Genomic DNA, 12,832 nt, shown 5'->3' on the forward strand with positions numbered 1-12,832 from the left:
CAAACCATGCTTATTCGACAACCGGGTATAAAATAAGGGCGAGGGAAGTAGTGTCCAAGTTGGTGTCACAAAAAAGAGCTTCGGGGCAAGGCAAGAACGTGGTGATGAGAGAGATTTGCGCCAGGCGGGATAATAATTTTGCAACCCCGCCACGAAAAAATGCAGACATTTAGCCATATTTTAAGATTTTAAATCAAGGTCCACATTTTACGGGACACACAAGAAGAATAGCTTGATTCCAATGAGCTACACTGTTGCATAGTAGTCGCTTTTGACCATATAAATTCGAGGTGCCACACAATTTTGTCCTCATGCTGGCATAGTGGATGGGACTCGCTAAGGATCAGATCTGCTTCAAACAAGAGAAAAGAATCGCGAATCAACCGAGCATCCTAAATTTATCGCCGTATTGAGGTCTTTCACCCTGGTATTCAGTGGTTGGCGTTGCGGGAAATGCACCTTGAAGTTTGAAGGAAAGGGGATCCAATGATCTTCACGGACGGATATATCACGCTCCATCCTCATCCTCCATCGGTAGCATGCATATAATAATTCCCCCCAATAAGGCTCTACCACGTATACGAGTCTCCGTGTTTAGGACGATTGTAGACTTTACTACCATGTGGATAATATTTTCTGCCTAAGACACGTGAAGTCAAGGAGGATGGGGTCGTAGCGAGGCGTCAAACTTGCTTCACGAGAAGAGTCTGGTTGAATTCATTTACGAAAGCCAAGCCCCCTTTCTTTTTAGACTGACATAACATGTAGCGATTAGGGATGCAATTATTACCCGATACCCGTTAACCCGCCCATTACCCGGTCTAAACGGGTCGGATAATACCCGTTAACATTTTAACGGGTACGAGTACAAGTATAGCTTTAACCGATCCTTAACCCGGCCCATTATAAATTTTAATTTGCTTTAGTGTTCCGACTTTGAATTATATTCTGCTTTTAAATTGTAGTTTATAATTTATATTTAGATTTATTGAATGGTTATTTTTTATTTTTGAATCGGGTTAACGGATAACGAGTATTGAAATTTCACACTTGCTACCCGACAGATATTACCCCTTACCCAACCGGTTTGAAAAAACGGATACGAGTTAACGGGTATTTTTTTCTAATGGATCGAATACCAATTTAGATGGACTCGTTAATAGCCGTACCCGGTGTCATTCTTAGTAGCGATATAAGGATATACATTGTTTTTATATCGTGGGTCCAAATATCATTCTGTATATTTATTAAGTCGATTTCTAGTTTAGGATAAAAATTGTATACAATAAATGTCTTATATATAGTAATATATCCGTCCGAGATACAGATAAATATCGTGAGATTTTATAAATACATACGATAAATTGCATGTGACATTAGTAACATTGTATGTGGAATGAAGAATGCACGCAAGAAAACTTAACGAAGTTTTTTTTTGAAAAGTAAAACTTAACTAAGTTTTTAAACACATTTTTGTTACCTTTTAAACAAGGAAAACGAGGAGTAAAAATTAAAATTAATATACAAAATGCACGCTAATGTAGTCATTGGTGATTTTTTTTTTCTTTTCCCAAAAGAACACTAATAAAGAGAAAAGTGAAGTGACAGCTTCTTTTCTTTCCCTTTTTTCTACAATAAAACAAGAAAGAAATAAATATATATATATATATATATATATATATATATATATATATATATTTATATATGAAGTTATTGAGTCAAGAATGTTTTTCAATTTGAGTTTCGAGTGATTTTGGCTCTAATGCGCTGATCATGGCTTCTCTTCCTTCTTCTCCGTATCAGGCTAGCATTCCTCTTCACTCTCACTCTTCTTCTGGTAATCGCTACTTCCATTTTTATTTATTTCGATTGAATTTTCCAGTTTCGTTTGTATTGAATAGACTTGTACTTGTTTCCTCGTTTCGGTCTGTGTTCAACCATTGCGAATATAGTCGAAAACAGCTTATTGTACGTGCTGTTTGGCTTCCGAGAAAATCCGCGCTTTCTAATCGATGACAATTATTATTATTATTTTTTATTTGTGTAACTTGACTTGAGGGATCGGATCGCTAAACTATGGTTGAGCTCAGAGGATTGCTCGTACCTCGCTATAAACACAGGAAGCGTAATTCGAGTTCTCGTTTTATTTATTTTTTCGATTTGATTTCATCAGTAAACAGTTGAAGCGATTGTCGACGATTGGATTGCTAGTTCTTGTCCATTTCCATTTGAAAATCGAAATAACGAGTAGATTCTGTAAATTGCTGATCCTCGCTTGAGGATGTTCTTTTGTCTCAATAATTTGATTTATACTTCGCTTGCTGATCCTCGTTTGCCTTTACTGAATTGGTATTTGACTCGATGTTTGTAGTCCTGAAATGAAGTAGGCAACTATAGATCATACTCTAGCAAAAAAATAAAAAAAAACGATTGGTCGCTTTACTGGCAGTGAGAACAGGAGATAGTAGATTAGGACTTTTCTAATTAATTGATAATTATGTTTCATTTGTTTGTATGACCTGGTCAAATTAAAGAAATGGATGTATACTGTGGTTATTTTTCTGGTGTGATAAATACAGATGAGAAGTCCCTGAAACATGAAGCCCAGTTTACTGTGGTTCCAGTTTACATAGTCACTGAAGCGTCTCAACTTCCAACTGATTTTCTTGATCCGTCGCCTGAAAGGAAGTTAGTCATTGGGTTTGATTGCGAGGGTGTTGATCTATGTCGCAATGGAACCCTATGTATCATGCAGGTAAAAGTAATAATGCCGAAGTTTTTTGTTTTATTATAATCTAGACTTTCACTAAGAAGTTTGTTTGAAGTTTCGTGGCGGCTTCAATTGAGATAATTATCTGATTTCGTGTAATAAAAATTATTTTTGGCAGCTTGCATTTCCAGATGCTATATATTTGGTGGATGCTATTCAGGGAGGAGAGAAGCTTGTGAGAGCCTGTAAGCCTGCACTTGAGTCTAGCTACATCACAAAAGTCATTCACGATTGCAAACGAAACAGTGAGGTCTCTTATTTGGTTTTAGCTACTCGGATATCTTAGCATGAGTTATTCGAATGTTTGGATTCTCATTGCGTATCTCCTTTTGCAGGCTCTGTATTTTCAGTTTGGCATCAAGTTGAACAATGTTATAGATACACAGGTATGTATTCTTTGGTTTCCAAAGACTGACTATTCTGTTGAACTTTGTCGACGAGGTTTTGTTGTGTGCTCAGATCAATTGCTGTCAGGGTCAGAATTTTTATTTTTGTTTTTTTGTCAGTTAGATCACTTTAAGAATAGCTCACAGGATTCTGAGCCGAAGAATTAAACATGACATTCCATAGTATATCTATCTCTCATGTGCGTGCATTATAAATAATGTATGTGCTTTGGTATTCAGATTGCTTATACACTAATAGAGGAGCAGGAAGGGCGAGCTCGTGCGCCAGATGACTATATATCCTTTGTTGGACTTCTTGCAGATCCACAATATTGCGGTAATTTCTGGTCTCCGCTTCAATGTATTAGATTGGTTTTTTAAGATAATAGAACCTTCTCTTTTTGTTTTTTTTAATTTCCAACCAAAAGCCAGAGTTAGGAATTCTGAATTGGCATATATTAGTTCTTTTCCGGAAAACCGTGTCACATTTTTTCGGATGCTGCAACGTATAAATCAACAATCAATAGTTTAATGTCTCTGATTTTTCAGATAAAATATTTATTATAACTAACCTTTGGCTCGGTGTTTAGCTATCATATTTTACCTTTCCGAATGACATATTCCAACTTCAATCTAAATGGTTGTAGGCATATCATATCTTGAGAAGGAAGAAGTTCGTGTTCTCTTGAGGCAGGTATGAACAAAACTTACCTTCGTGTGTAATTAATTATAAATCAGTCTGCTCTCCTTTGGCAGCGATTATGTGTTGCTATTACTTATTCGACTATCACAGTGTCAGTTACAGTATGAGCAGCTACAGCCTACAACCTAGGATATCAAACTTAGTTACAGAATTTAAAACTCGAGATAATTTATATATAGGTTAAGAAAACATGTGGGGTCTTGTTGATCTCACTTTGACGTTACTAATGTGAAACAGGATCCGAAGTTCTGGGCATACAGGCCATTATCGGAGCTGATGGTTCGCACTGCCACTGATGACGTGCGCTTTCTTCTATACATCTATCACAAGATGATGGGGAAATTGAATGAAGGCACATTATGGTATCTGACGGTTCGTGGTGCTCTTTATTGCCGATGCTTTTGCGTTAACGACAATGACTACGCCGACTGGCCATCTCTCCCTCCTCCTCCAGGTGCAACACCGTATAATTCATATTTGCTTCTCAAAAATTATATGTGTATATATATGCATATATATATATATATATTATATGTGTTTAAAAATAGAGTTTAGTTCCTAGGTTCCCATGCCTATCCCCACAACATTTGGGAAAATGTACACACTAACAATGGGTATCTTAATTCTTAAGAGAGGCTAGAACTCTTAGGTTGCAAAATCACATATTGCGTTGCGTTTTCGTTTAATATCCACCACTTTCTCGGCTTTCTATGAACGTCGTTGTGTAGTATAAAGCCCAACCTTTTCACTTATTTCGTAGATATATCAATAAAGCTTTTGCATTGTATACACAATTTGATTGTGATGTCATTATTTAGATAGCCTGACTGTTGAGGGAAAAGCTCCAGCGGAAGAGATTCTATCAGTTCTTCCTGTTCCCCCTGGGAAAATGGGGTGTGTCATCGGCCGAAAAGGTGCTACCATTCTATACATCAAAGAATCTTGCAAGTACGCTTCTTTTCCCGTATCAAATATGATCCGTTTTCTTTTCTTTTTCTTCTTTCTGTTAGCTCTATTTTCAAATTGCATGACTTCTCATTTGAGAAAGTCAAAGTTCGGACTCACTATGTGATTCCGAACAAGGCCTATTGGTGAAGTACTAAGTTGTGAGTCTTTCATGAGTAACTTTGTGAAGTTCTCATAGATATGAAATTCATGTACAAGATTGCTGAAATGCAATGTATGTCACCTCATGCTTTGTTCCTTGGAGTGTGAATAAATGAACTGGCCAGTGTCCAAATTGAGTCCTGACTCTTTTGGATGAAACAATGTGACTTGTTAGCTCCTCGTCAATACATTGTTTCTAACTTATTCACAAGCGACAAAAGAGTTGAGGAAATAACAGCTAGAAGGGTAAAATGGTAATTTAGTAAATCCCGACTAGCTGATGACATTCGTGAAGGGTAAACATAGATAATATTCAGTGGATCCGCTCATCACAATTAGGTGAATTCTTGAGTAGAAAATAAATTCATTTGAACCGAGAGATTTTCAGTGTCAACTCTTTAGTGGAGTCAGTTGGCATTAAGCTAAACTTGGAAAAGGTTTGTGAACTTTTGAGTCCAAGTGTTTAGCTCAAACTTTGTTCATTTGGGTCCATGAGGTCACTGTCACGAATCACATCGAGTAGGAATAGTTAAACTGGAAGCTAAATCAAAACAATAGCGAAAATTGTCGAAAGGGTATTTTTGTCCTTTTGGACATAGGACGAAATGAATGTCAATAAATTTTTTTTGACAATGTCATTTGATGACAAATGAAACTTAAAACACTCAGCCATTAATAGTTTATTGGGCCTTGAAGATTAATTTCATTTCATAGAATTTTACTTGAAAATTTTTAATGGGCTTTTCTTATGTTGTCATGAACAAATGAAGAAACATCTAGAAGCTCAAATTTCGTCCAACCCAAGGAAAATAAGGCTGAATTTCGTTCATGCCATAGTGGGAAAGAGAGTTTATTTTGTGCATTGATGTATGAAGATACTTGCCCAAAGAAAAAAAGGAAACAAATTTCCTTGAGAAGGAAAATGCATTTTCGGCCAACTAAGAGGAAATCAAATGAGGAAACAAATCCTAAGCCTTCATGAGGCATGTTGGACGTGCAAGGCAATAGGAAAAGAGGAAACTACCTTTTGAAGGTAATCCTCCTCCTATAAATAGGAGCCTCATTCCTCACATTTCATTCATCCAAGTTTAAGAGATTTGAGAGACTCTCTCTCTAGAACTTTGGCCGAACTCCTCTCTCTAGTTTATTTTCGATTTTGTTTTGGCACCTAGGTCCTCATTTGACCTAGAGTTTAGCTCTGCGACTTCAAGACTCGTTCTTAAGTCGTAGTGTTTAAAAGTGCCCACTCACTAATTCCTTTTCTCTCGAGTGATTTAGTGATAGAAACTTTCGTGGTTGCTCGAGGTGCCAAGGAAAGAAAGAGGGACGTGCTGCGAGGGGAGACGAGCGTTGCAACTTTTTAAGAGCTTCTCAAAGATCAAGCTTCAAGAAAGGTTAGTAAACTTCTTAGCTCATAATAGTTTTTAATTACGTGTACTTGCTCTTTTGTCTAGGTTAGTAAAAACTGTTTTTACTTGTAAAAGAAATTTTTTTAAATTCCGCCGCTTACCGAAGCGTTAATTATTTTCTTAAACCCTAGATCGATTCCAACAAACACTAGGTCGAGTGAGGACCTAGGTGCCAAGACAAGAAAAAATCGAAAATAAACTAGAGAGAGAGAGAAAGGATTTTCGGCCAAAGTTCTAGAGAGAGAGTCTCTCAAATCTCTTAAACTTGGATGAATGAAATGTGAGGAAATAAGACTCCTATTTATAGGAGAGGTCTCACCTTCAATAATGTAGTTTCCTCTTCTATAGAATATCACATATTCATGAGCAATTTCCTCTTTTTCCGTTTGAGACACTCGGCCAACACAAGGCTTCTAGAAGCCTTGATTTGTTTCCTATTTTGTTCAAGGTCTTGCCTTGTCTCTCACTTGGCCGATTCCCACTTTCCTCTTGGAGGAAATTTGTTTCCTTTTTTTCTTTTGGCAAGTATCTAAATACATTTATGCACAAAATAAACTCTCTTTCTCTTAGGTATTTGGGCGCCCATTATGTCTAAAAAAAGGCTTCTAGAATTTTCTTCACTTGTTCAAGACAACATAAGAAAATGCCCATTTAGAATTTTCAATAAAATTCTTATGAAATGAAATTAATTCACAAGGCCCAATGATCAAGTCATGGCCGAGTGAAACATGTCATAAAATGACCTTGTCAAAAAAATTTATTGACATTCATTTCATCCTTTGCCTCAAAAGACAAAAATACCCTTTTGAATATTTTCGTTCTTGTTTTGACTTAGCTTCCAGTTTAACTATTCCTATCGATGTGATTCGTGACAGTGACCTCATGGACCCAAATGAACAAAGCTTGAGCTAAACACTTGGACTCAAAAGTTCACAAACCTTTTCCAAGTTTAGCTTAATGTCAACTGACTCCACTAAAGAGCTGACACTGAAAATCTCTCGGTTCAAATGAATTTGTTTTCTACTCAAGAATTCGACCTAATTATGATGAGCGGATCCACTGAATATTATCTATGTTTACCCTTCATGAATGTCATCAGCTAGTCGGGATTTACTAAATTACCATTTTACCCTTCTAGCTGTTATTTCCTCAACTCCTTTGTCGCTTGTGAATAAGTTAGAAACAATGTATTGACGAGGAGCTAACAAGTCACATTGTTTTATCCAAAAGAGTCAGGACTCAATTTGGATACTGGCCAGTTCATTTATTCACACTCCAAGGAACAAAGCATGATGTGACATACATTGCATTTCAGCAATCTTGTACATGAATTCCATATCTATGAGAACTTCACAAAGTTACTCATGACAGACTCACAACTTAGTACTTCACCAATAGGCCTTGTTCGGAATCACATAGTGAGTCCGAACTTTGACTTTCTCAAATGATAATACTAAGGTGTGAAATGGCATGTCTCATTTCAGGATTAAGGTAAGCATGATGCAATTCATACATAGTGACTTCGAGACATAAGAGGTTAAATGGTTTGTTCTTATATTGTCTCTAGAAGTGCACTGGTCAATTCAGTACCTTCGTAAGATACCTAGAAGAACTATAGAGTCCCCAACTCTCAATGCCTCATAACCAGACATCATAGATTCTTCTAACAATCATACTAAGGTCAATAGTCCTTTGACCCTAAAATTGCGAATATATCGTTTTAAGCAAACTACGAAGAGTTTGTTCATGCAAATCTACATTTGTCTCTTCGTAAGTTGTTCAGTTTGTTTGTGGACTAAAAGACTAAGGTTTTATCATAAAGCTTCAAACAAAGAAAGAATGAATGAACGTTTTAACTTTATTAATGAATGAATAGGCAATTACAAGCAAGAGTCTTCATGAGACTTTATTACATCAAATGTACAAAATAAAGACTACAACTATTCTTGTGGGCACCATTGACAACAATATGTTTTCCATCGTCTGTCAAGAGTGGCGATCTTGCTCGTTTTCAACACAAATATCAAATTTCTCCCGAAATAGGGCTTATTATTCCTCTCCCGTACGCGACGGCGAAGACCACTCTTGACAACCGATGCTGCATCTATGAAGTTTGGTTGGAAGAGTGCAGACTCCGGTTCTTGATCCCAGCACTTCTCTTTGATTACGTCGAGGCCTTGGGGCTGACCCTTCCCCAGATGTGTCCGAACTTCATTCGGATGGTTCTAGGTTTAATGGTCGTGGCCCATGAACAAGGTGTCAACCTTGACGTGATGAACCTAGTCCGTTTATGCGTCGTAAAGATGAACTCGAAGCACGACCCAAAGTGCTTCTATCTTTCGATGGTGACAGGAAAGAGAGTGATCTTGGCCCTCCCTTCGAAGGATAAGTGTTGTCACCGTTTTCCTGACAACGATTTAGAAACCACAGGCGGTTAGACCCAAGGCCGGACCAAGTGGCCTCGCCTGGGCTTGAGCGTGTCGGACCTGGTTGCCCAGATCTTCCCTTGGCTGTCGGTGGTGTCTGAGCTCGCCAGGATACCTGGAAAGGATGAGAGAACCGTGAGCTAAAAAGGGTAAACAGAGGGGGTGCCTCTGTTTACCTCTCCGACGCTCAACATTAGTGGGATTGAGGTGGAGAATAGAGGGTTTAAGTGTTTTAGGGGCCGAGACTTGAGAGAAACGAGCGAAAGGTGAGTTCGGCAGCGTTTCAGTCCTCAAACTTCGATTACCTGGCGAAGAGGGAGGGCCACTTGTATTTATAAGCGACCAAGGGGCCATTGGTGGGCCCCTCGGCCGAGGATAGCATGGGTTCGACCCTTGGCCGAGGATAGCATAGGCCCGGCCGAGGATAGCAAAGGGTGGCGTCACTGGTGGGCCCCTCGGCTGGGGATAGCATGGGCTCGGCAGGGGATAACATAGACTGACGCTATTGATGTCCCCCCCTGGCCGTGGATAACATAGGCTGACGTCATTTGCGTGCCCCTGGGATGAGGACAAGATGTCCTGGCGTCATTGGTGGGCCCCTTGGCCGAGGATAACACAGACTCGGCCGAGGATGGCATAGGGCCGAGGATAGGCCTGTGAGGCCGAGGTCGAGCTCGCCAGGCCGGGGTCGAGCTGAAGCCGAGGTCGAGCTCGTCAGGCCGAGGTCGAGCTGAGGCCGAGGTCGAGCTGAGGCCGAGGTCGAGCTGAGGCCGAGGTCGAGCTCGCCAGGCCGAGGTCGAGCTCGCCAGGCCGAGGCCGGGCTAAGGTCGGGGTCGAGCTCGCGAGGCCGAGGTCGAGCTCGTGAGGCCGAGGTCGCTCGTGAGGCCGAGGTTGAGCTCGGTCTTGGGCCGAGGCCATTGGGTCGGCCTTTGGCTGAGCCGGCCCAAGGGTCGATTAACGGCTAGGGCAAGCCTGATTGCTTTTTTCCCTTTGAATAGCTTCGATCGGGATCGGGCCGATAACATTAGCCCCCCGAGTTTATCGTCGAGTGAAGCTTGTGCGGTAAACTCAAGATTCCCGTCATCGCCAGCACACTGAAGCAACCCATCGCGAAAAAGGTTCGACCCGAGCCTCCTTCACTATTTAATTTCCCTTCTCTGGTTTCTTTTCGTTTTTTTGTCTCGCTACACGTGCCAATGGTCCCCACTAACCATTTGTCGGGGCGTGGGTCCGTTGAAGATGACCTCTTCCCTCTGCTCGTGGATCAAGATGCAAACCTAGATGACCTTTGGATGCAATTCTTACCCCCTGTGGATACCCAAAACGCAGCGCCCTCATCACCGCCTCCAGGCAACGGGTCGGTTGAGATGCCTGGAGGCGATCCTCGTTCGGTCGATGCGCGGCTGGCCGACGCGGAGGAGGGTACGCGCACCGGAGTCGTCGCCAGAGGGGATCCTGAGGTCGTCGGGGACGCGCGCGGCCTCGGGGGAGGTGCGCCCGGCGAGGCGAGTCCGTGCGGAGGCGGGCCGACCCCCGTCGGCCTTGTCTGTGCTGGAGGTGTTGCCGGGAGAGGCCCAAACCGCGCTGGTGGAGCACCCGCCTGGAAGGAGTCGCATCTGCCGAGCCGGACGCAGGGAGAGTCGCGCCGGTCCCGGGCGGCGACGCTGGGACTGTCTGGCAGTCGAGCGGCGGCGAGGGAGGCCCGGGTACTCTGGGTCCGGCCTCCCTCAAGGAGGGATGCATCGGTGGAGGTCGATCGGAGGCGGGCGGCGTTGCTGGCGGTAATGCCGGCGCTAGACACGAGGAACGCCGGCCGGACAGCGCCGGCCAAGGGGCGGCGGCCGAGGTGCTGGTTGCTCTAGCCCTAGGGGTCGGTGGCGTCCCACCTGGCGAGTCGGACTGTGCCGCCGGGCCAGGCGCAAGCGCCAATGGGCCGGGAGAGAGCCCAAGGAGCCCGGGTGGCCTGGGCGCGCGAGGGAACTCTCTGGACAGGCCGGGCGTCGACGGTGGGCCCGCTGCCGGGCCGGACAAGGAGGAACCAGGGCCGGCTGGCTCGGGCGGCCGCCGTGAGGGGTCTGCAATCCGTGGCGACCTGGACTGCTCGGGCGTTGATGTCCCGAGCTCGCTCTCGGTCGTTAGCTTCGCGAGTTTGAGGAAGCGTTACAGCATCCCGGACTCGGTGTCGATCTTGAGGCCGTTGCCCGACGATCGCCCGACCCGTCCTCCGAATGGACACGCGGCCATCCACGAGGCGAGTCTTCGCGGGGGGCTACGGTTACCCTTCCAGCCGGTGATTCAAGAGTTATTGATCCGGTTGGGGGTGCACGCGTCGCAGATGTCTCCGTCCTTCTACCGGGCGGTCGCCGCGTGCCATATGATGCTCTACCGAGCGAAGAAGCGGGCAGTCACCGCCGACGATATCCAGGATCTCGTGGTCGTTCGCGGGGTCCCCGGGAAACCGGGCTTCTACTGCGCGTGCCCTCGGAAGCGCATCTCCATCGTTACCAAGGTTACCTCGAAGCATCGGTACCCTTGGGTGTGGGTTTCCGAGTCGGCCTTTGGGTCCGCGCCCTTAGCGTTTGGGCCTTTTGGGTCGATGCTCCTGGAGGAGGCGGCGGAGCTGAGGGATCAGTGCTCCCGAGGGATTCTTGAGACCTCTCTGCGGGACTTCAAGGGTTTGCTGACGGCAAGCGATCTGGAGCATTTCAAAAACGGGATCGGCGAAGCCCGAAAGGTACGATACGCCCGCTTATCTCATGCGTAACCCTTATGCTTACTTCGACTATATGTATATCGCTTGTCTTTGCAGATGCTCGCACGTCAAGAGCGAAGCGGTTGCATTCTCCGGGACCTGCTGCGGCGCATGCGGATTATGGAGAAGGACAAGGAGAGCACGACGGCCGCCCATGCTGACGCCCTAGCGGGAGCCCGTACTGCTCGAGAATTCCAAGCACTCGAGGAGGAGCTAAAGCGAGCTCGCGAGGAGTTGGCGACCGAGAAATTGCTTCGCACGGCCGGGCAGGCGTCTCGGGAGAAGGCGGAGCAGGCGGCCGACACCTTCTTAGGGGAGACAAAGAAGCTCCAGGCGGCCCTCTCGAGTCAGGACGAGGAGCTGAACATCGTCCACGCTCGACTGTCAGCGAGTGAGATCTCCCGGGTCAAGGCCGAGAGGGAGAGGGATACTTTGCGGGCGGAGGTGCAGGTCCTTGCCGAGGAGAAAGACGACGCCGTGCAGTCCAAGACGGACCTGGAGGATGACTGGGACCTCGCGCTGGAGGCGGCCCGCTATGAGGCAGCCAAACGGGTCCGAGATGCGACCGTGAAGGAGAACGTGTCTCACGGGACCACGTTTTCCTTCTTCGACGTCATGTTTCCTCTTCTGGACGGCGAGTCGCCCGAGGACGACCTGCGTACTCAAGCCCCCGCGGAAGCCGCTCAGTTGCCGAACCTCCAACTCGACGGAGAAGTCATCGGCGGGTTTGGCGCCCCCTGCCCCGAGGAAGATGAAGAGCAGATCGACTTTGGCTCGGAGTAGCCGAGTTTTCTTCGGTTTTCTGCGCATTTTTTTAGCGCTTGCGTCATGCATTCTTCCGGAATTTTCTTATGTCTTTCTTCCGTTAGAAGTTTGTCGTGTTCTTATACTTTCCTTTTTGGGTTGTTCGTACAACATTGTTCGCCTTAGTCAGCGCTTTTCTGTCTGTTATGCGTCTCATTCTCTCGACTTGTCATGCTTAGCGTAATCGATTCGCGCGTTGTGATTGGTGCGTGTCTCACGAGCCCAGCTTGCCTTACCTAGCATAACCGGTTTGCACGGCTTACTGCCGCACTTGGCGGCGAAGCTTCCCGCGGACGCTGGTTGGACCAGATTCGCCCGGCGGGTGCGACCTTCGGCCATTCATTCGTGACTCGTCGCCTGTCGGCGTGTGCGAGCTGGGTGGCCGTCACGCTCGTCTTACGGTGAGTACGCTACCTATCGGCGTGCGTATCGGGACGAGCTTGCAGTTTCCGGTGAGCGTGGTACTTGTAGGTAC

General features: G+C 44.9%; 2 protein-coding genes across 2 annotated transcripts; both read left to right on the forward strand.

The window, feature by feature from the left end:
- Positions 1–1,682: 1,682 nt before the first annotated feature.
- Positions 1,683–7,961, forward strand: LOC149390201 (uncharacterized). Its single transcript, XM_089620366.1, has 9 exons — positions 1,683–1,837; positions 2,580–2,755; positions 2,889–3,020; positions 3,106–3,156; positions 3,397–3,493; positions 3,804–3,850; positions 4,097–4,313; positions 4,678–4,807; positions 7,860–7,961. Exons 1-9 carry the CDS (start codon positions 1,774–1,776, stop codon positions 7,906–7,908), a joined length of 963 nt encoding a protein of 320 aa, XP_089476492.1. The 5' UTR covers positions 1,683–1,773; the 3' UTR covers positions 7,909–7,961.
- Positions 7,962–11,397: 3,436 nt separating this feature from the next.
- On the forward strand, positions 11,398–12,390 carry LOC149390202 (uncharacterized). The gene is made up of 2 exons (XM_089619706.1): positions 11,398–11,535; positions 11,611–12,390. The coding sequence occupies exons 1-2, from the start codon at positions 11,398–11,400 to the stop codon at positions 12,334–12,336; spliced, it is 864 nt and encodes a 287-aa protein (XP_089475832.1). The 3' UTR covers positions 12,337–12,390.
- Positions 12,391–12,832: the final 442 nt, after the last annotated feature.

This window comes from Urtica dioica, chromosome 7, assembly GCF_054948205.1.
Source record: "Urtica dioica subsp. dioica isolate 48M chromosome 7, U.dioica_male_clone48M_v1_H2, whole genome shotgun sequence".
Lineage (NCBI taxonomy): Eukaryota > Viridiplantae > Streptophyta > Magnoliopsida > Rosales > Urticaceae > Urtica > Urtica dioica.

What these genes read in the sequence shown, in the direction of transcription:
- LOC149390202 (XM_089619706.1), top strand. Translation starts at nt 11,398, where the DNA reads ATGCTCCTGGAGGAGGCGGCGGAGCTGAGGGATCAGTGCTCCCGAGGG. An exon ending in GGATCGGCGAAGCCCGAAAG is followed by an intron (nt 11,536 to 11,610) that starts GTACGATACGCC and finishes TTGTCTTTGCAG; the next exon opens with ATGCTCGCACGTCAAGAGCG.
- LOC149390201 (XM_089620366.1), top strand. Translation starts at nt 1,774, where the DNA reads ATGGCTTCTCTTCCTTCTTCTCCGTATCAGGCTAGCATTCCTCTTCAC. An exon ending in ATTGCAAACGAAACAGTGAG is followed by an intron (nt 3,021 to 3,105) that starts GTCTCTTATTTG and finishes CTCCTTTTGCAG; the next exon opens with GCTCTGTATTTTCAGTTTGG. An exon ending in TTCGTGTTCTCTTGAGGCAG is followed by an intron (nt 3,851 to 4,096) that starts GTATGAACAAAA and finishes AATGTGAAACAG; the next exon opens with GATCCGAAGTTCTGGGCATA.